This window comes from Argiope bruennichi, chromosome 3 (genome assembly GCF_947563725.1).
Source record: "Argiope bruennichi chromosome 3, qqArgBrue1.1, whole genome shotgun sequence".
Classification (NCBI taxonomy): domain Eukaryota; kingdom Metazoa; phylum Arthropoda; class Arachnida; order Araneae; family Araneidae; genus Argiope; species Argiope bruennichi.
Window position 1 is genome coordinate 61,785,279 of NC_079153.1, and position 24,336 is coordinate 61,809,614.

The window sequence follows — 24,336 nt, forward strand, 5'->3', positions numbered from 1 at the left end:
AATAATCAGAATTTGTTCATGGTTTATGTAAAATACTTTAAAGTATCCTGCATAAATATTGGTAAAAAATACTCTTTACATAAATGAGCATGTTATGAGTAATTTATTTTAGCAATTTATTGTTTTTCATTTATTAAATAACTGTAAAATCATTATTATGTAAAATTATTTTTCTTAATTATAATTCAGTTATCTCAGAGAGAAATGTCAGCTCATACCTTAAAAATCTGAGTTTGACTATCATTGATACGTTCAATTTAAAAAGAACTATGACGATATTTCACTTCTGGTAAAAAATTCTTTCCACAAGGAATTTGTTTTCTGATAGAAAATAAACAGAAAGATAAATATAATATAATTTCGAATTTTGTGCCTGCTTTGATTTTTCTATCTTTACTTTGTATTGAATTTGATCGGAATTACATACCACCGATAATGCATACTCAAAAAAATCTGTATAATATCATTGCAACGAGCTTTGATATAAATGTAATCACTAATAAATTAAACATTCTATTTAAAAATAATTTTAAATGTATTGAAATTAGAGAAAAAATTATACAGAAATGAAAATTATACTAGTGAAATGCTTTTTATTAATTTTTATGAGGCATAAAAATGGATGATGTATGATACTTTGTTCTGAAATTATTGAGAAATGAACACTGGAATTCCAATTCAATGTTTATTGTTATTCATTATTTCGATTTAATGTTAAAATTTTGAAAAATCTTTTCTTAGTTAGCGCCTACTATTTAGTAAAACACACTGTGCGAGATTTGTAACTAGGACAAAGGTTGTTCTGAGCGATTTTATCAGCAAGTATAACGCATATCGGAATTTAGAAATAACGCACCAGCGTATAAAATTAATTAAGTTTAGATAATAAACTATTAGATAATAAACATAAAAGTAGATAATAAATTAAAGTAACTTTGATTAAAAATTTTAATTGAAACATCATCACTCGAAAACTTTAAAACTTGATAATAAATTTTGCTAAGTCTTGCTTAGAATTATCAATAAAACTAAAAAAAAGAAAGAAAAAACTGAAAATATTTTGGGAAAAATATTATCGTTTAGCATGAAAATCTTTGATATCGTGATCAGTGGTTTCAGATAACCTGTTTTAAATCCTTCTACGTATTTTCTAAAACAAGAAGCAAATTTACAGCAACAAAAAGTCCAAGTCCTATTTGCTAACAGTAACATGATACCTGCAAATATTCATATCATTCCAAATTATAAATTATTTATAAATCATTTACTACGTATATGCTCATCTTACATGAGTCATGAAACAAGTCAAATTGATGAACTTTTTACATCATGAAAAACTAATCTACATTATCTGTTCTTTGGCATTAATAACTTCTGTCGAAGGATGAGGTTTCATAATTGCTCCAATTTCCACCAGAGACGAGATGAAAACGAAGAGCTTTCAAGGTAACGGAGGCGCACTCTGTTGAATTAAATTTCGGTTTAGCTTTAAGTATCACAATAGCAGGATACTTATCCAAAAAAATAAAAAGAAAACTATTTATTAAAAATCTGCATCCCATCCAGATTCTTCGTCTTCTGGACATTCGAATGATTTTGGATATGTGTCGAAATTGCAGGTGTCTGCTGGGCCAGAAACCTATAAAAAGTATAAGAGAAGATAAAGTTAAGGATATTTAAAAATAACGATAATTTAAGAATCCCATAAAAAATATCAGAGAAGATAAAGTTAAAGATAACAATAAGGACAGAAACCCATAAAAAGTATAAGTTAAAGATAACAATAAGGATAGAAACCCATAAAAAGTACAAGTTAAAGATAACAATAAGGATAGAAACCCATAAAAAGTACAAGTTAAAGATAACAATAAGGATAGAAACCCATAAAAAGTACAAGTTAAAGATAACAATAAGGATAGAAACCCATAAAAAGTACAAGTTAAAGATAACAATAAGGATAGAAACCCATAAAAAGTACAAGTTAAAGATAACAATAAGGATAGAAACCCATAAAAAGTACAAGTTAAAGATAACAATAAGGATAGAAACCCATAAAAAGTACAAGTTAAAGATAACAATAAGGATAGAAACCCATAAAAAGTACAAGTTAAAGATAACAATAAGGATAGAAACCCATAAAAAGTACAAGTTAAAGATAACAATAAGGATAGAAACCCATAAAAAGTACAAGTTAAAGATAACAATAAGGATAGAAACCCATAAAAAGTATAAGTTAAAGATAACAATAAGGAAAGAAACCTATAAAAAGTATAAGTTAAAGATAACAATAAGGAAAGAAACCTATAAAAAGTATACGTTAAAGATAACAATAAGGAAATAAACCTATAAAAAGTATAAGTTAAAGATAACAATAAGGAAAGAAACCTATAAAAAGTATAAGTTAAAGATAACAATAAGGAAAGAAACCTATAAAAAGTATAAGTTAAAGATAACAATAAGGAAAGAAACCTATAAAAAGTATAAGTTAAAGATAACAATAAGGAAAGAAACCTATAAAAAGAAAAAGAGAAAATCAAGGTAAGGAAAATTAACGATAACAATAAGGAAAGAAACTATAAAAAGCATAAGAAAAGATAAAGTTAAGGAAAGTTCAAGATATCAATAAGGAAATATTTTACATTTTTGCAATGCTTTAACAACTTAATTTATATTAAAAATTAGAAATATCCTTTTCTCGATTTTCTTGTACATTTAAGCAATATGACGTTTTAGGCTTAGCACTGTCGTTTACAATCTAGCACAATTTGGAACAGTATGTCTTCCCATTTAAATTATTTGGTCAAAATGTGAAAGATATCTTCAGCTTTGGTGTGAAAACAATAATAACTTTTACTTATATTATACCATTATTAATAAATATTTGTTAAATAGTCATTTAGGTGAATTTGTACAAAAAGGATACAGATTAAGAATTTTGATGAAAATCCAAGCGTCGAATTTCATTTATTTACGTTGTTAATTTATTTTATGGGAATCGTACAAAAAGTTAATAATCGTATAAAAATTCAACCTGGAAATTTTTTCTAATTGTACATAACTCTGGATCACATACAGACAAAATACTGCAATAATATTGTCGATCACTGCCACGGAAATTCATCTACTAGGTATTATTTATAACTGTAGTCTTGAAAATAATTAAATAAAATTTGATTTCCCAGATGAATAACAGTATTCATCCATATTTCGTCTCAATATTATTCTATGGTGCAAGTAGAAGGCTAAATTTCTTGAAGCCTTTTATTATATATTAACAATATATAAATTCAGTCGTATACAATTTCGTCGTAATTTTAACTGCATTAATGCTTGATACTATCTATTTGCTTATTGATATGAAAAATATTTGAATGTTCTTTTACAATATGCTCTCAATTTTAAGCGCTTATGTAAATCGATCATCAAACCTAAAAACTTGCCAATTCGATATACCAGATAAGAGCCTCGTAGATTTTTTCTGTTGCTTCTTTGGCAATAAAAAAACCTTTTGACATTCTTCCCTTCTATAATAGTTAATCATGCTAATATTAAAATATTGTTACTGTTAAATCCACTATAACACATTGAAGACCCACTACTAAAGTGTGGGGTACGAAATCTATGTGCCATATATAGTTTTATTTCCTTTTAAGATATCGTACTAGCAAATGTTTGTTGAAATTTAATTAACGAATGTCTGTTACTTTTAAAGAATAAATTTAGTATAACGATTTTTTCCAACGTTTTTTATTATTCAATTTTTAGTTAGGAAAAAGAAATTTAAATATTTTATGCTTGATCAGATGTCTCTCTAATGGAACCTTTGCAATTAAAAACCTTACTATTTGCATTCCATTGTTCAATATGATGAATTATCGTTTGTATTATTCTATCCATTGTTGCAATATAAATAAGTCTGGACAAATTAAATGAAATTCAAATCAATAAAAATGACAGTGAATAAATCCACACATTATTGTGTCTAAAAATTTTAATTGCAACTGAAAGCTAATTGTTTCTTACATAGTCGAGTATCTCTTGCCTTGTCAAGTTTAATCTAAAAGCATTTTAGGTTAAACAAATTTACTATATTCAGTCAACTTAGAGAAAGGACTAAACTTTTTCTAGATTCAGTCATCTTACTATCCCTAACGCTATCCTAGCAACATTTATTAATGTAGTTAAAATTTGAATTATAAAACAAGTCAAATCCCTTCCATAGAAAAATGTCCACATTTATTACGAATTCTCTTTGAAAAGTCCCTTTAGACAAATCCTTAAAAATTAAGTGAAACACTTACTCATCTTAAGGAACAACATAACAATTTATTTCAATCCGTTTAAAGAGTCGAGTTTGCGGAAAATAAACTTACGTCTACCGTTAATATTAAGCTGACTAGATGATGATAGAGGAACCGCTGAGGCTTGCGTCTTACTTGAATCTAACTAAGCTTGAAAACTCATTCGCGAAATGCAATTTCAGGATGAAGAGGAAAGTAAAGAAGAGCATAAGACATTTTTAAGGATGTATCCTTGCTTGAGACCAATGTGATAAAGACAAATTAAGTATGGCCTACAATTTACTCTAAATATAATAAAGGCTTTACAGAACAATGCGACTTTTATTTAAAATAACTGTAGGTCCGTAATCACAATGAAATGTATATTTGAATGAATCTTAGATTAAATGGAATGCAGATAATTTAAATGATTTCATGCTGAGAAAATAATCCAGTCGAGTTCATTTTAAAATGAAAAATTTAATAATCATATTTTCTTTTCAAGTGGTATTGAAGTGTAAAAGAGGTATTAGAAGAAGCACGACATTTCTTTATCTTATCATTCTCCATTTCTTTGTACCACATCATTTCAATTCAAAGATTTTCAAATTCATAAAGCCCTTTCACTGTAGGTAGATATTTTGATATTCATTAGTTTAAATGAAATTTCAATTTGATCATGAGTATATTTACTTTTACACGATCATTTTAAAATCGTCGTTTTGAATCCATTATAATTGTTCTTGAGTGTTTTTTTTTTCATCCAAAATATATTTTTCATTCAAAGGTGATATTTTTAGATTCATTAGTTTAAATGAATTTTGAAACTGATCAAGAATATATTTGAAGAACATTGTAAATTCATCTTTTTGAATCCATTATGATTGCACTTGGGTAATTTTTTTTTTCCTCCAAAGTATGAAATAATATTTCTTTAACCCAGAAAATCTTATTCATCTCATTGGTCGATTCAAATAACGATAATAATGTGCTTATAGCAAGTTTAGAATTATACAATACGCACAGCTAGTATCCAGAGTATAAATATTGTTACAAGAATACTCAACTAAATTCGACGGGTTCGCTGTTGTGGGTGTATGGTGACACAGTAAAAACTCTCAATAACAAACGGCGTTTATTAATAACCAAGACGTAACTAGCAATAAACAGCAGCACTTATAACAAACAGCAGAACACCATCAACACAACAATAATAAGCAGATCGAAGCGCTCAAAGAGGGAACTCGTTCAACTAATAACGAGAGCTGAACTGAAAGACTGCCTCCAGCTCGCTCTCATGGCCTTTCGAAGTTCCCGCGAAAGATCACCTTAAATCGCGTCTTAATGAGCCTATCGCCAAAATTCTTGTAGTTTCTAGTATCACCCATTTTGTACCTAAAGTCGCTAAATTCGTAGCCAACTTGCTATATGTTCGCCAAGTCTATCGCCAATCTCCGGAATCATTGTTCCGGCATGCGATCAGCATCCAATAGAGCTGTCCGTAAAACTTTCTTTCCTACGATAGAACCAACTGTGCTGGGAAGCAACATTACAGATTCGTTACAGTATATTTATGCTATCTACAAATACTTTTTGAGTCATGTCCAATACAGAGTTCGTAATGTATAGATGTTAATGTATTGTTATAAATCTGTAATGTTGCTTCCCAGCGTGGTTAGTTCAATCACTGGAAAGACAAATTTACAATTAGCTCTGTAGAATGTTGAGTGGGTGCTGCCTCAGTGATCTCAGAGCTTGGCGACAGACTTGGTGACAATTAGGTGACTTGGCGATGAATTTGGCGACTTTGGCGACAAAATAGATATTGCTGGAAACTTCGAGAATTTTAACAAATTCATCCAATAGGAACTGAAATACGCCTGCTTGGTCCCGAAATTTCTCGGCCCTCCTCCCGGGAACAATTAAAGGCCGGTAGTCTCAAGCTGCAATGAATTGGAGTTGGAGTCGTGAAACGAGTTGTCGAGAAGATAACGAAACAACGACGGAATAGTCCATCATTGCGTGGGGAGCTCAAGAGATTGATGAGCTGATATATGTGTTGAGTCCTGGTGTTTATTGTGGAAGCAGCATCGAGTCCTGAGAGGAGCAGCCAGTCGTGTAGTAGTGAGTCGGCAGTTGGATACAGCTAAAGCGAGGAGACAGTGGAGAATTTCAGCCGTTTGAAGTGACCATACAGTAAAACTCCGAAGATTCCCTCTCATGCTGAATTCTGTCTGGCCGCTTTGAGTGTTGTGGTTGTTATTGCTACCGATTACTACTTGTGGGCTATTGTGTGTTGTAGTATGCTGCTGTGTGCGTCTTGGCTGTGTATTTGTCGTCTTTGTATTAATATCTTCGTGTTGAATAAACATCGTTGTTCGTTATTGTGATCTGCTGATTGTTTTCACACCATACACTCACTACAAGCGAACCCGGTAACTTTACGGACTTAGTAGAAGTGGAATCGAAGTATATCCGTAACAGTATGTAACAAAGAAATTACATTTTGACAACAGAGAATTTTGCTGTATCCCATTGAATTAAAACCCCGAAGCTGTACCGGAAAACAAGATGAACTAGTCCTATCGATCTTCGTTCGTTCAAAATTGGAATGCAACCTTTCTTCAATAGTTTTTTTTTTCCTTTCATTTTTTTTTTCAGATCATTCTTAAAGGAGGTATTTGGCTTTTATATATTCCTAAAGGACACACCCATAAAGTGCGTCACATCTGCGACTCTGAGTACTTAAATTGGAATAGTTGCAAACGAATAGGATATGTACGACTCCACTTTTATGATGTCATTTTGGCAAATGTTACTTGATGCAACAGGTCTTGGAAAAAATTAAATTAGAATTTTCCTTTTTGTTTATTTGGATATTCCTTTTTTTTTTTTTTTTTTTTTTTTTTTTTTTTTGGATTTCCTTTTGTTATTTGGATTGTGAATGATCACAATCTTGATGTGGATGGCAAGATAGAGAATTGCAAGATTTTGTTTCAAACTTGTCAATTTTTTTCCCATTTGACCCCTTGATGACGCTACAGTTAGTAAATGCAATTACATATTGGCATGAAATGAAAATGAAATGTTAAAGCATTTTCTTGACGACTTTAACAACATTTCCATTAAAATGACATCCTGGTTACAGCGGTGTTTTTAAGGCTTCTAAGTTGTGCTTTGCTCAATGTAGATGAAACGTCGCTTTTCTTATATTTGACGTTCTCTTAAAGTAAAACAAGGAAAATCTGAAAAAGCAAAATGAGAAACCAAGGAAGTCCTGAAAAGGAATAGACGAATTTTAAATGCAAAGATTTACTGAATCGAACTTCAGATATTTTCGAAGCCAAGAATATATTCCATTTATTAAATAAAATATTTGTCATCAGAACACTTATATTAATTTTTTTTTAGATTAACAGACACGTTGGTAAATGAATGGAATATTATATGCTCTAATGCCTTTAAAATTTCAAAAACATAGTTAAGAAAAAAAAAGCAAGGAAAAACTATCACAAATTTTTACATCATAAGAAAAAAATGATATTCATATATTACTTACAGAAAATAAAACAACATAATTTTTGAAAAGAATATATGAGTAGGAATATGTTTATATCCACAAGTAAATTGACAGTCAAATGGAAACATAAAAGAAAGCTTTCTTCAAAAAAAATATTTTGATTAGGTAGGTGGTATGTTTGAGAACTCTTTATTCCCGATAATTGCATTGGCGCTTTCTTCACTCCAGAGATTTCATTTTTCTTCTACGTATTTTAGAAAAAAAAATGCCTGCTGGAAAAAATCGATTTATTTAATGAAAGCAGCATTCACAATAGAAGGAGATAATTTGATGTTTCTGGTTTGCTGGTTCCTCCATTGTATTCCTGGCTGACGGAAGAATGAAATAATTGCCTGCTAATGCGCGTTTTTTAGCGTGTGTGTGTGATTATCAGTAATGGAGTAGATTTTGAATGGATTCATTTCTTACCGTAGGAACAATGGGTGGAGTTAAATTTTGATTTTTCAGTCCTTCCCAGTGGAAGCCTTGGAACCATCTGAAATACAAAATAGATCATCATTAAATGGTGTTTTTTCTCATTTTCTTCTAAATGTATAAAGATTTTACGCATAAATAATTGTAATTTTGGTCGTTATGGAAGGCCCCTAATAAAGAATGAGATGTTTCAAATGCTTTAGGAAAATCATTAAAAGTTTTAGACATTTGGAAGTTAGAACATTAAAAGTTTTAGATATTTGGAAGTTAGACCATTAAAAGTTTTAGACATTTGGAAGTTAGAACATTAAAAGTTTTAGACATTTGGAAGTTAGACCATTAAAAGTTTTAGATATTTGGAAGTTAGAACATTAAAAGTTTTAGACATTTGGAAGTTAGAACATTAAAAGTTTTAGACATTTGGAAGTTAGAACATTAAAAGTTTTAGACATTTGGAAGTTAGAACATTAAAAGTTTTAGACATTTGGAAGTTAGACCATTAAAAGTTTTAGACATTTGGAAGTTAGACCATTAAAAGTTTTAGACATTTGGAAGTTAGACCATTAAAAGTTTTAGATATTTGGAAGTTAGAACATTAAAAGTTTTAGACATTTGGAAGTTAGACCATTAAAAGTTTTAGATATTTGGAAGTTAGAACATTAAAAGTTTTAGATATTTGAAAGTTAGAACATTAAAAGTTTTAGACATTTGGGAGTTAGACCATTAAAAGTGTTAGACATTTGGAAGTTAGAACATTAAAAGTTTTAGATATTTGGAAGTTAGACCTTTAAAAATTTTGGACTACAAATAACGAAACTTTTTATCATTTATAAAGGAGCATTTGCAGTTGGTCATTTCTCCCCAAAATAAGTACAAAATTACTTTTTTAAGGAGAAATTCTCTGAGCGGGGAAGATTTCTGGTAATGGAAAGATTCCGAGATTCGTTCGATTCTATCAATGAACATGCATCTGATGCCTGTTTAGTGGTTTCTTAAATTAGATGTAAGCTTTTCTTTTCTATTGTGAAGGTATCAGAGATGCATAGAGGGAATGCATCCGGGTATGCATTTACCTAGGTAACTATTAATTTGCACCATAAGACGTTATTTTACTCTAAATGATGCACAAGTTTTCATGTAACTTTTAAAAGGGATAAATAATTGAAAAAGTAATCTGAAATACACCATTGAACAATATATGCAACAAATGTCGACAGTTTTACCATTGGTAGAACTATAAGTAAATTAGATCAATTGAATCGGAGGTAGTGTTAATGATTTTGGAATAGTCGAAGATGTTATTGGACGGTCATGAAAAGATTTTATAAAGCTGGAACAGTCACTATAAATTATAATTTAGGTCCATCAGCATTATCAATTGCAAATGATTATCGTTATATACAAATAACAGCCAAAAGAAGCTGTTGGAAAACAGCTATTTAATTGTCAGACATGAATCGATTCTTAAATATTACAATAAACGGTGATTAAGCGATTCAGTTGTATTGATTGTTTACCTGAAAACCAGTTAGTCAAACCAGTCAACTGAGAATTTCCAATAAAATGAAAAGATAGTGTTATATTGAAAAAAAAAACATATGGATTTTTCAGCAGTGAAAAAGGTTATTTTTATAGATGAAAACAGATTGTATTTAGAACCTGATTCACAACCTCGGTATATTTGACATGAATCCAGAATAGCCTATCTTTCCATCAACAACGTCTTAGGTAAACACAACTATATATTATGAAAAAGGGGACCAAGAATTTACAAACTATCATTTGCAGTATTAATGCCTTATATACGAAATTTCCGTATCATTATTGAAATTATCTCATATTCAAGGGTAAGGCTCGTTTTTATTATGCTGCGCGATGACTCGTTTCGAAGTGATTTATCGGATGGAGGAATTAACATATAATTACAGGATCTTCATTAAGTAGAACATGTTTGGAAAGTACTTGGGAGATATATGGGAAGAAAAAAGAATGACGTTTAGCAAAAAGAAAAAACAACAACCTATTTCTATGTGTAAGGAAATGTTTCAAAACTAACCTCAAATTTTCTTGAATGATGCATTACAATGAGAAATACTGATAAATATATTACTGAGAAAAATACATATGTTGCCAATATTTTCAGAAAAACTGTTTGACAAATCCTTACGATTATTTCTTATTTTCCTCGAAAAGCCATAAATCGGTATATTTTCTTTCTGTATGTTATATTTCTCGTATATTGTCATTAATTCATTATTTTTCACATCACATTTTTCTTTTACTCTTTTTGATGTTATAGTTATACGTTTATTAATATAAAACGTACAGATTATTTTTTTTTCTAAAATATATAGTTTTTCTTTAATTTATGGACATCGCTATATTAGATTTGGTATACTGGGCTAGCCTTTAAAATCTGGCAAGAGTCTTTCCTGTTCATACTATATAAATAAGTAAATTTATTAAAAACATTGTGCAAAATACAGTACCAGAGCAGAATGAAAAAAATAATATGAACGCCATTTAAAAGATATTTAAAAATTATTTATATTAGAAGGATTTCTTATAAACAAAATATTTTTAATAAAGGAATTAAAGCATATCTTTCACAGAATGCTGCCCGCGTATGCATTTAGGAAATCATCTTTTTCAAAATAAACCCTGCATTCTATAATTCTGCATCCTTTCCTATAAAACAATAAAGTCTTTCTATCTACTATGAGAAAAACTCTACTTACTTGTGCTTTTTAATATCAGCAATACCAGCTTTTTGGTATCCAAGTCTTTCCGTGGGATTATCCCTGCACAGACGCTTAATCAAATGCTGGGCATTTTTAGGTATCGAGCGAGGAAAATCAATCATATCAATACCCTTCAGTATGATGGTGTATATCTGCATGGGATCCGAAGCTCTGAATGGTGGCCTTCAAAACGGTTAGCAAATGAATCACATTGTTAAATTATTATTAAGAATATTTCGTTAAATATAACGTTCAGATATGTAATACTGTTTACCTGTGCAGTTAGTTTTATAGTATGGCGATATTCAAAAGTAATGAATGCTGTTTGGATGCTAAATCAATTCCTCCCCCCCCCTTAACCTTAAGGATCATTCGGCGACTTTGGACACAAAGATAAAGGTTTTAGAAAATGCATGAACTTTGGATATATCTCTATTAAGAACCGAATTCCAGAATTCTTCTAGAAAATATCATATCCAGCAATAGATACTGTAAAACAAAATGTGCACAGTAAAGAGCACTTTTAGAAACTCATAATACTAGCAGACAGAACACAACAACACTGCTCAGAGTAGAACTATAGAGTTCTCTCCGCGATCAACATTCTAATGAGAAAATTTACGCTCATTTTTGTGTCTCTACTTATATAGTTTCTTAACATAGAACTTTTTCAAAACATCACAAATCTTAACTCCAAACTGAGATATTTTCAAAATTCTTGTATTTTCTGAAATTATAACTTTCTTTACAAAATTGCCAAATTTGTTACTAATGTCTGGTTCCCTAAGCTGGCATTCATGAAGTATCCATTAAGATTATTCCATTCTATGAGACCAATTGCACAAGGAAGCAAAATTAGAGGTTCGAAACAATATGATCTATATTTTTAAAACATGAAATCATAAAGATTTTGATAGAAAGTTGGATAAAAAAATAATCGCAAATTCAATGCTCAAAATAATGGAAATAATTATGGTTATAGTTTAGCTAATATTAGTAAAAATAAACAAATCAAAATCTAATTATCTAAAAAGTAAAGAATTAAAATGTTGTTGAGAGTGTCAACAACAATGCTGCTGGAAAAATTTTAGCTCTTGGAAAATAATCGTCTCAAAGATATGTATCTGAAAATAAATCATTAGAAATGCAGCAGCATTCAAACACTATGATTAATTATGAAGTCAAAATTAAGTTTCAAATGTTCTTTTCTCTAACTATGCCTATTATTCTGTTTTGAAAAAGATGCGAGAGATAGAGATGTGTAAACCAAGACCTTTCAGACCTTTTTCTGAAAACTCTTTGAAAAAGATCAATAATTTATTTTTTTATTTTTTTTATCAAAAACATCATGGTTATAGTAACTGATAATTTTAGAATATTATAGAATTTAAATTTACTGCCAAATGTAATTTTTATAAAAAGACAACAGATACAATTTTTTGTTCGATTTAGTCAAGTTTTTAAAAAAATATTGTTGAAATACTTTCGGGAAGTAAGAATAGAAACTTCACACCAATAAAATTTATAGCTTTAAAGTAATTATGTTTTATTTATTAACTCGACACACTTTTAATTTCTTAGATTTGGAAATGGTTTTTCGAAGGTGAAATTTTGTACAAATTCTTGAAAAATCATAACAATTGTTAATATTTAAGAAAAAAAATTTCAAATTTGCGTAAAATTTTGAACTATCAGTCACTGAGCTCTTTATCATATGAACATTTATTAACTAATTTCAAATTTAGTACAATTTTTGTTAAGTTATTAAACCATTTTAATTAAGCTCAACCAATTAATAAACCTTTAATAGATTGGTTTTAGAAAAAAAATAAGAGCATGATATATATGGTCCAATCAAATTAATGTGACTACCTGTCGAAATCCAGAATAACTACCTTTCGTAAAGCGAACAGCTGCGAGACATGCAGGAAGAGAGCCAATTAGGTTCCTGATGATGTTCACTGAAATGTTGAGCCATAACAACTCCAGCGCCATCGCCAGATGCGCTAGGTTACGGGGGTGCGGAACCATGGGGCGAACGACCCGATCGAGGTGGTCCCACAGATTCTCGATTGGGTTCAAGTTCGAGAAATTTGCTGGCCAAGGGAGTATGGTAAACTCATCCTGGTGCTCTTCGAACTACGTACACTGCGAGCTATATGACACGTCGCATTGTCCTGCTGGAAGATGCCATCATCTTGTGGTAAAAAAAATCCGCATGTAGGGTGAACATGGTCTGCAACGATAGATGCATACTTGTGTTGATCTATCATGCATTCCACAATGATGAGTGCATTCAGAGAATATCACGAAAACATTTCCTAGACCATAATGCTCCCTTCTCCATCTTGGATCCTTCCGGTAATTGTTGCAGGGTGTATGTTTTCACCCTGCAACGTTTCACTCTATATACGCCAACGTCCATCTGTCCCATGGGGCATAAAATGTGATTCATCTGAAAAAGCCGCTTGTCACCACATAGTGGAAGTCTATTTGCGGTACTGGCGTGCAAATTCCAGCCTTCGTCGCCGATAAACAGCAGTCAGCATAGGTGCATTAACCAGGCGTCTGCTATGGTGGCCAATACTCAGCAACGTTCACTGAATCATCTTTGTGGAGACACTATTGGTAGCCCCTTGGTTTAGCAGGGTGTTAGTTGCTCAACGGTTGCACCTCTATTCGCCCGAACGCACCTCCGCAGCCGTCGTTCCCTTCTGCATCTATGACTCGTTTTGCACCACATTTGCCATGTCGCTGATTTTGGGTAATGACATTTTGCCATGCACGGTATGCTTTTACCACGACGGCTCGCGAACAGTTTATAAAAGAGCAGTTTCGGAAATGCTGCTTCCAACCTCTGGCCCGAGCCAGTTATCATGCCCTTTTGGTCGTCGGATAAATCACTCTGTTTCTGCCTGACTGCTAGAACTGAAATGTTTTCAGAATGCCTACAATACACTTTATATATTCACCAAATTTGCTGATAACACGTACCTTCTTCAATCGGTTATTTAACGTTGACGTCAAAAATAGGCGCTGGTTGCATTTATATAACTGCACTGTGTATATGCGACGAATAAGCCTTTTAAAATACCGTTACAATGGTAATTTTCTTTACATTTCTTAAAGCTTTTTTTTAATTTGTTTTCCTTTTTTCTCTTAGATTATTAAACTCAAATATACAAAATTATAATATGAAAAAAAAATGAATATTGTACTCATTTTTTATTTACCATTAGCTGTTGAAATGAGTCTTATAAGTACGAGACAGAATAATCAGCAAGTGAAGCTGTTATTTAAAAAAAACACCTACACTGAACAAAATATGACAAACAGATGTAGAAATATCCCAAATAAGTCATTTAAATGGCAGTTTGCAAAGCATGTGCATGAATATTTTGAATAATGTACTTACATTCCCGTAAAAAGCTCAAACATGAGAATGCCAATTGCCCAGAAGTCCACTGCGCGGTCATGTCCTTTGTTCAAAATGATTTCTGGAGCAACGTACTCGGGAGTTCCGCAGAATGTCCAAGTCTTTTTGCCGCTCTTTAACTGAGTGGAAAAGCCGAAATCTACCTACAAATGGAGCTTACTATAAGTGTACAACCATAATAATTCTTGCAATATTTCCTATTACCAAATTGTTTAGGATTTTCAAAATCAGCTTATATTAATAATTAATTTATCATTAATAAATTTACATCAAAAAATCTTAGTTATCATTAATAAATAAAACAGCATGAATAATAAACCAGGAAACAATTATTTTATGTAATTTAATTAATTACAATGGTATCATAAGAAAATTATGCAAAGACTTTTTATTATAAAATTCCTTATTTCTCTACAGTACATCTTGATATTTTACTTGAATATTTCACTTGATATTTCCGCTGAAATATTTTTATGTAATGATATACTTGCGAACTCTATAAAATATATGAAATTTCTACTGAAGGTCTGGCTCTTTCTGTAATGTTGTATTTGAGAATTCTATAAAATATATATAGTATTTTCTTCGAAGAATATTTTATTTAGGATTCTTTAAAATATGTATACTTCTTTGATTGGTGAATCACTTTGTAATTTTTTTATTTGTGAATTCTGTATATTATTCTCCAATCTGTATATCTCTTCTCTACACTATCCTGACATGGAATAACATAAAAAAATAATACTTGGAAGTTAAATATAACATTTCATTAATTTCTTTATCAATTAAAACTATTTGTTTTAATATAAGCTATATCAGGATTATTTTAAACTTCTATAGGCATATTACAATATATTTTAAATTATATTGAAAAATGCTAGTTTGACAGAAATTTAAAATGTACCAGTTTTATATATCCATGTTCGTTAAGCATCAGATTTTCAGGCTTCAAATCCCTGTAAATGATATTTTTTGAATGAAGATATTCCAGCGCTTCCACAACGCAAGCTGTATAGAAGCGTGTCGTTTGATCATCAAACTGACTTCTGAAAATAAAATAATTATGTTCAGCATGTATACAAATTTCAGAAGTTATTACATGTACAGAGTTATAATCTAAAATTTACTTTCTGATTAAATGTTTTGCAATGATTTAGAAGATTCCAAACACAATGAACATTTTGAGATATTGGATTCGTAGCTGTGTTGCATTATAGATGAAAGTCAAATTATAGAAAGAATTTATCAAATTAGTATCGTGAATTTTTATAACTTTGAAATAGAATTTTTTTATAATCGTTATTGAACTGAAATTCAAACTGTTCTTAATGTGTCATGAAAATATCGCATGATTTTCTTCCATTATTGAAATCTAAGGAAGAAGAATTATGTTTGAATATTTATTAAGAAGGTATTATTATGAAGGTGGTCCCAAATTTGAATTTGCCACCAGTAATGCAGAAAAGGGTTGACAAAACATTGAAAACCAGTCCCTATTAAAAAAACAATTTGTCACCTGATAGTTTTGGTTAAGTAAAAATGGAGCGTTATACAATACAACAACGTGTTAATACAAGATTTGAATTAAATACAAAAAACATAGTTTCCTTTCTTTAGAATGTTATATTTTGAATTGAAAATATACTGGATAGGGTTATGTGTGGAATAGCACATAAGGAAAATGGCCTCCACGGCTTTGCTGGACATACGCATTCTTTTGTCGAAATTTTCCATGACCATTTTGCATAAATGTGGCTGAATTTCATTGATGCAGCGTTTAATTTCCTCTTTCAATGCACGCTCGCTTCTGAGCTTGATTGCATATATCAAATAACGCCATAAAATGAAATCCAATGGTGTTAAATCACATGATTTTGGGGAACCAATTCTCAAATTTTGGAACTGTGGCCGCCACGCTTTCAGTATTTTTGAAATATTGTTCAACAGTGAAAGCACTTTGTTCTATTATGTAACGCTCCCTTTTTGCTAACTCTAAACTATCAGCTTTCAAATATCATTTTTTTAACCGGGTTGCCAACACTTTACTGCACGAATAGGGGCAAATTCGAATCTTCCATTAATTTGGGGGCGTACTTTATAAATGACACTAAATGTACATCAAAAGTTAGAAGATATATAATCCGGAGTGTTACATTTTTAAAAGCACTACAATGTTATAAAACTTGAATCCATTAGGATGACTCGCATATACAATGAATCTAATCTAAATGAGACCATCAAAATAACTCAGTTTTAATGTGTGTCATTTGATGTTAAATATTTTTTCTTCTTAAAAATCACAAGCATCAAACCGGGCATAGATTTATTGATAATAAACACAACCAGTATTCCCAGTGAAATAACATCTCATTCAAAGGCAACTAGTAGATAATAACATACATGATTCGTTATTGTAAAAAGACATACAAACGATGCCAGGTAATTAACTGTAAATATCGGGCTAATAAAATCGATACAACTTGGTATTAGAATATTAAATATAGGAGGCGTAAAAAATAATTTTAATATACTGAAAGGCTCTTACATAAATGATCCACTACGTATTTAATAAATTATTATGCATTTTGACATTACTTTCCTGCGCGGTAATCTCCAGATAAGGAAGACAGTTTTACAGACATAGTAATTGATGCTGAGGAATGATGCCTGATCTTGGTACTCGGTATCTGTCACCATTTAACAACTTGGCGACGAATTTGGCGACTTTGGTTTTAAAAATGATGGATCTGGTATATTCTAGAAACTTGGAGATAACTCTTTTAGGACTAGATTTTCTGTGTTTATTCTGGGCAATCGATGAGCTATCACTGGAACTAAAAACTAGACCTCATATAAGACAGACTAATCGATAGTGGTAATTGCCGAATAGAGAGAAAGCGAATTGTTGAGAATTATTTGAATAGAGATTTGTTGCCCATATGTTGTTGTTTTATGCGGTTTCGTCAGTGTATTTTATATTTTTCGGTCATGTAGGTGCAGTTCGTTATTGAGTCTGTTGGGCCATATAAATTCTGGACGGATTTTGGATTATTTCCATAAAATAATTTTTTTTGACAAAAATTGATCATTGAGATATTTTATGTATTTATCTATGAATAGAATCTAGAATGAAGTAGACTGTAACTATGCGCGATAGCAAGTTCGTCATTCTAAGATCTAATCAATGTGTAATAGTTTTTGACAGGTTACGTACATAGCGCTTAAAATAAATTCAATCATCCTTATCATAGCATATGTTGAGGTGATTAATAATTGAATAAAAAATTAACATTTTTATGAATGCTATATACGCTGTTGAATAAATGTACTTTCTTTTACATTTTCTAAGCTAAAAGACTTAAATCATGATCTTGAGCCAATTTGAACCTTAATCGAAAAAAAACACCTGATGAGGAATTTTAATTGCTTGGAATTAATATTAAAATTAATAGAATTAAGATTTATAGATTAGAAAATAATTTTATCTTAAGAGTACTGTAAAAAACAAAACCAAAGGCAAATTTTTCATGCTAAACATGATAGGCCGAGCAGAGCATTAATAATATCATAATAAGAATTTTAAACGCCCACTTCCAGGAAATGAAATAATTTACTAGTGATTGTTTATCAATATTAAGAAAGTAAACCGAGATAGTAATAAAACAATTTTTAAAAACATTTTTACTAGCTGCTTTAATTCAGAATTTTAGTTCATTAATATACTGTTTTTAGTCTTTAAAATATAGTTTATTATTGTATATATTATAGAATATGGCAAACAGTTTTTTTAACCCAATAAAAGTTTTGGGCGCTTGTTCAAAAATGAAAATTTAATTAAATTCTCTTATTGATTGATAATTAAATTCTGAAAATATTAATAATGCATTGTGAACGAGAACGCGCAAAGATACAAAACTCCAAAATTCATCTAGATATAAGTAAAAAAAGTGTTTTCAAAATTCCATCATTACAAGCGTGAAAGAAATTAACGAAAGAAAACCAATTTAAATAAAATTCATAAAAATAATCATTGTTGAATATTATGTCACAATCTTCGATATATATTAAATGAAATACATATTAATTATTTAAATCAGAAGAGTCATTTAACCGTCTTTATTTTTTTGAACAATACCAGTTTAAGGCACTCGTTCCAAAATCAAAACTTAACTAAATTGGTCTATTAACTAAAAATTAAATTCTGAAAATTTTAAAATAGGGCGTTAAGAGCAAGAACCTACAAATATACAAGATTTGAAAACTCGAATTCATTTATAAATGAGTGAAAAATTGATTGCATAATTCTATCACACACATAAAAGAAATTAACGATAGAAAATCAAATCAGATTAAAAAGAATTCATAAAAATAATCCCTGTCTGACATTATGTCACTGTCTTAAATATATACTAAATGCATTAGATATTAATTATTAATATCAGAAAAGTCTTTTGAAGGAATATTTATTTCCAGCATCTTCAAGTATATTGCGAAGACGAATCGAGTTGTTTTCGAATTTGCTTACCTATCCCGGAGGAATGTCCAGACTTCTCCTCCCAGGCAAGCTTCCATTAGCATATAAACATACTTCTTGTCCTTGAATGTTCTGTACAACCTGGAATAAAACGGAAAATCTTCATTCCCATATATTTAGCTCTAGGAACTGCACTTACGTCCCTTAGGCGATGAGTTGTTTGGACAACAAATATAATTTTCGAATTCGTTGAATATGATAAATATTTTCTCATTAAGACATCGCTCTGTCCGTTCTCATTAAATGGATCTATTCATGAGATAGGTCTATAGGATAGAAATTCCTCTCTTTTCCTGCAAGGAGATAGGGAGAAATAATTGTGCGGATCCTTTAGGTAAAATGGATTGTCTTATTGTCTTAAAATTTTATTATTATGCAATATGAACAAAACACTGTTGAAAATTATTTAAAAAAAATAATAATTTTTCTTTTCGGAAATTATTTTTTCATAAATGAAAATTATTTTTTATTATCTTATTATATTATAGTCAATACTTGTAAATAAAAATTTTAGATTTATGAATTTTGATGAATACTACGTTTCTATGCAATTTGACATAGAACCGTATTTTTCATCAACATTTAATGAATTCATTAATATGATTTAATGATATTGTTTAGTTGTTGTTGTCGTGTCTATGCATACAGTGCTAGTGCAAAAGATTAGAGTCCTCCAAAAGCCTTGGTGACAAGATCTGCAAGTTCTGGAGCCCGATGGCTATAGAGGATTTCGATTGGGGGTGCTCCAAGTTATTGTTTATTTGATTTTATATATTCAATTATGATATTTTATAAAGATTCAGTTAATTCTTAACTTCTACTAACAGAAGTGGCCTCCAAGAAACGTTTTCCTTAGTCTCTAATTAAGGGGTTTAAGCCCCTTTCCCTATATTACCTATATATAAATTGTAATCCCCTGCATTAAGTTGTCGACAATGGTAATACAAAGAATACCAGGCTTGCTCAGATTTTTATTTTCACACGTGAGAGTTATATGTGAGAACATATTAAAAGTGAAAAAGTTTGTGTATTAACTGCATGCCTTGTTATTAATTGTTCGAGTTTTTGTGTTCATCTATTGTTTTCTCTGAATATAGCGAGAGATCCTTGGCAATTACTTTTTTCATGATTTAGTTTATTTGATAATTAATTAGTGCACCAGTAAAGCGAAAATGTTGGACACATTTTTCCGATTGATTGAAAAAAGAACTACAAAAGAACGACAATAATAGTCAAATGACGAATTTCATTTATTTAAGTCAATGTTTTATGAGTTTTTCATTTATATGCATTATAAAATGCAAAGCGATAGTTGGGCAACCCGTTGATAGATTTGATTCCAAATTTGAACTGGGCCTATATTAGACTCCAACCAACTTGTATTAGATAAACGGACATATATTAGATGTACCAAATTTTATCTGTCAAGTATTTTATGTTTGTAATTATTGAGCTCATTTGTACTCACGTAGCTTGATATACAGATTGAAATACTTCTTAATGGACTCCGTTCAAAATGTGCTATAAATATACTAATTTCATACAAAGACCATATACCAGATTTCAACCGTCTAACTCGGAGTATTTTTCAGTTATTATGTTCACACACCGACAGACAAAATGGCAGACAGAGCGATAGCGAAACATAATTTGAAAAATGTGCTTTTCAGATTCAGTGAGAAGATTCATATAATCTTAAGATCATACTTTTGAAGAATTACAATATTTTTTCTTAATATACTTCGAATACAAAAAGTAAAAATCAAATGCATATTCCCAGCACTTTTTTAAGGAAAATGAATTTCTAATTTTCTGCCTTAAATAAACAGACTAATATTTTCGCAAGAATATTATTTTAAATCAACGACTGTCATAAGATTTAAACAAATATTAATAAAATATATAGGACATCAACAAAACAGGCAAATAAAAGCCTAACAAAACAAAAATTTATTTTCCACAGAAAATAAATATGAAAAAGAAAATAACATGAAAAGACTAAGGATTATGAACACGTAATAAATACGTAAAAGTATTTAAAAATGATAATAATTGTACAGAATGCATTTACAGTTAATTAAAATGCAGTTATTATTCTTGTTATTCTTTGAAACACAGGCTTGCTTTTTTTCCACTTTACACCTTCTTTTCAAGTATTATTATGCCCATTTTAAATTCTGTTTACAATCACTTCGATTGTTCAAGCTTAAGAAACAAATGATCACGAATAAAATGAATTCAACTACACGCTAAGGAGAGAGATTTTTCTTCAGAACGCAGCAAATAAGTATTGTTCAACTTGGATCTAGTTCTCGACCAAACAGTATTACAAAAGGAAGAAGTGTTTTGTTTTCAAAATAAAACCAGTTCTTTATTCTTTGGTCTGATAAAACCTGGTAATTTAAGAACAAAAACGTTGTCCTTTCTGGTGCCCTTCATGCAAATTTGATTATTCCCTTATAAGAATCTACAGTTTCGATTGAAAAATGAAAAGTTTCCTGTGCTCAAAATACAAATTAATGTGCTTCGTTTTAATTATTAAATTTATTTATTCGTTTAAAATTATTTAATGTTTCTTCGTTTAAAAGAATACAACATTTTAAGATTTTGAGTAAAGAAAAAGAGCCTGATTCTGAGAAAATTGGAAAAGGAAATATAAAATTTATGAGAAATATATATTATTTTTATTTTCAATATCGAAACGTAACTAAAAAAAATGAAATGAATGAAAAAAAATGAACTAAATGAAAATATTTTTTAAACACACAAATTTCTTTGCATACTAAAGTGTAAAATTTTTTAATTTAATTATTTTTGCGTTTAATTTTTAATTCAAAATTCATTAGTATACATGTTATAAAATAAATGTTGTAAATGGTTTGCTTCTCATGACGCCATTAGAATAAATTCAATTTAATTAAAGTATGAATTAAATGATTTCGAAAATATTAAAATATTACACTGTCAAAAAAGGCGTTCGACTGTATGATAAAAGAACAAAAATATTAATAGATTATTAGTGTTAATATTTTTTTTTATTTGTATAACAAGATATAATTATATTGTGAATATTCAATTTTGGTAAGAATGAAAGTTTTCTTGAAAATTCAGTTTGATCATAAAATAACACTGATGTGCGAGTTTCCATCAACTTTAAGTATCAACAAATAAAAATAAAATTAAATGTATAGGAATTCCAAAGTGTGTACTCGAGACTGAAAATCCAAATCCTCCCGGTTACAGTCACAACGACAAAGTTTACCAAATTCATACATCTAAATCTCAAATTTCATTTGAATTTGTTTATAGAATTGCCGCTAGTCAAAGTAAAGTTATTTTCCTGACCCCATATATATATATATATATATATATATATATTCAAAATTTTTAAGACAAATATAGATACATTCTTAAAGTGAAAGAGGATTTGAATTTCACGCTTTAGTTTATATGATGCTTATAGAAAGACAGTTTACTCAGTAAATATAGGATGGAATATAAATCATTTTTTTCTTTATGAATTTATGAATCTGGATATCTATGAAAAGTAATAAAACTCATTCAACAATATTATGTTAACAACTAAATAAAGCATTCAAAACATCTTTCCTTATTTTCAAAAATGTATTAAATCTTAAAGGGCCAAAATCCAAAATCTTTGTACATGTAGGAAGAGAATTAACAACTTATTCTAGCTCTGATTCTATTCTAGTTTTAAAAAATCATTACCTTATTCTAGCTCCTACATTTTAAGAAATATGGCCCAAAATTTATTGCAATTCTTGAATAAATATTTTCAAAGAATTCTAAATTTCTATTATATTATTTGTCATAATAACTAAAAAAACTAAAAAAAAGCATTTTTATCCTTTCTTAAAAATTAAAGTTTTAGTGAATTATAATGATTTTTCATCAGTTTGGAAGACATTTCTGTATGAATAAAATACTCATATTTTAAAGCATGACAAGGTTTCTTTCTTCCAGATCACTTAAATGTTTCACTGATAAAATTAATAAATAAGTTCTAATCGTTACCAAAATATTTAATTTTTAATACAATTTATAATTTAATTTTTTTAAAAATATTTTATTTAAGTATTTACTAAAAATATCATTAATTAAAAATTATGTATACTTTATTTATAAGGCAATTTAAGTGAATGATCAGGACTTCCTATTCCAAGTCACAAAATTTTATTTTATTCTACAAAACAATTTATTTTTATTTAAAATATAAAAATTTTAATAGAATCCTACAAGGAGTGTTTAAATGAAAAAATGCGAAATGACACTGTGGGTATAAGTGAAAACTTTATTCAAAGTATACACCATAGAGCCTGAGCATTGATCCCATTGATTAACGAACGGAAAGATTCCTTATTCTCAGAATTCATGTGGCCGTGACGAGACCCAGTCCTTCGCCCGAGTTGAAGTGCTTCCCTTTAAGATGTTTTTTTAGAGGACCAGGAGAGTTTTTTAGAGTTCGCCGTCCAAGGTCCGCTACTTGTTGAATTCCTCTAGCACAGATGAACCATTAACTCCTATGTGTACTGTGAGACACTCCGAAGACTAAACAGGTCCATCAAGAATAAAACATCGGGCCTACTCACGGAGGGCGCGGTTCTGCTCCATGATGACGTGCGTCCACACGTCTCCAGGGTCACACACGCGGAACTGGCCAAATTCAAGTGGGAACAGGTCGACCATCCACCCTACAGCCCGGACATGTCACCCTGTGATTTTCATGCGTATAGTATCCTGAAAAAACATCTGAAAGGGAAGCGCTTCATCTCGGACGGAGGTCTCAAGGACGCTGTGAAGGACTGGGTCTAGTCACGGCCACAGGAATTCTGGGAACAAGGACTCCTTCGGTTCATTAATCAATTGGATCGTTGTGCTCAAGCCTATGGTGCATACGGTGAATAAACTCTTCCTTTATACCCACAGTGTCGTTTCATACCTTTCAATTGAACACCTCTTGTAGAGAGATTGATGACTCTTTGATGTTACATCACTAGTACAAATTCTAAAATTTATTAATGAATGAAAAACTTTATATGAAGCTTAAAAAGATTTATAGAGTATATGTTTTTTCTCTTATCTAAGCTTAAAACGCAGGCCATATTCCATGATTTTTATAACATTGTTAGAAAGAAATGTAAAAAAAAAAAAAAAAAAAGGAATCGAAAATTATTTTTTGATTTTCCTCCTAAGTGAAACTAAATTTTAATTAAACATTACTAATTTTAGTTTAAACTAAATTTAGTTTTAGTTTAAATTAAATTTAAAATAAATTTTTTAGTTTTATATACTCGTATTAAACTAAATGTTATGTTTTTACTTTTTGAAGA

At 29.9% G+C, this 24,336-nt stretch overlaps 1 protein-coding gene across 1 annotated transcript in view; it reads right to left on the bottom strand.

The window, feature by feature from the left end:
* Positions 1-1,040: 1,040 nt before the first annotated feature.
* Positions 1,041-24,336, bottom strand: part of LOC129962856 (cGMP-dependent protein kinase 1-like) — a 214,579-nt gene continuing 191,283 nt past the window's right edge. Inside the window, exons 13-18 of the mRNA XM_056076856.1 lie at positions 18,977-19,066; positions 15,356-15,497; positions 14,431-14,594; positions 11,013-11,198; positions 8,269-8,335; positions 1,041-1,639 (exon numbers count right to left, since the gene is read on the bottom strand). Coding sequence (XP_055932831.1) covers positions 1,544-1,639; positions 8,269-8,335; positions 11,013-11,198; positions 14,431-14,594; positions 15,356-15,497; positions 18,977-19,066 — 745 coding nt within the window. The 3' untranslated portion in view covers positions 1,041-1,543. The remainder of the gene's footprint in view (positions 1,640-8,268; positions 8,336-11,012; positions 11,199-14,430; positions 14,595-15,355; positions 15,498-18,976; positions 19,067-24,336) is intronic.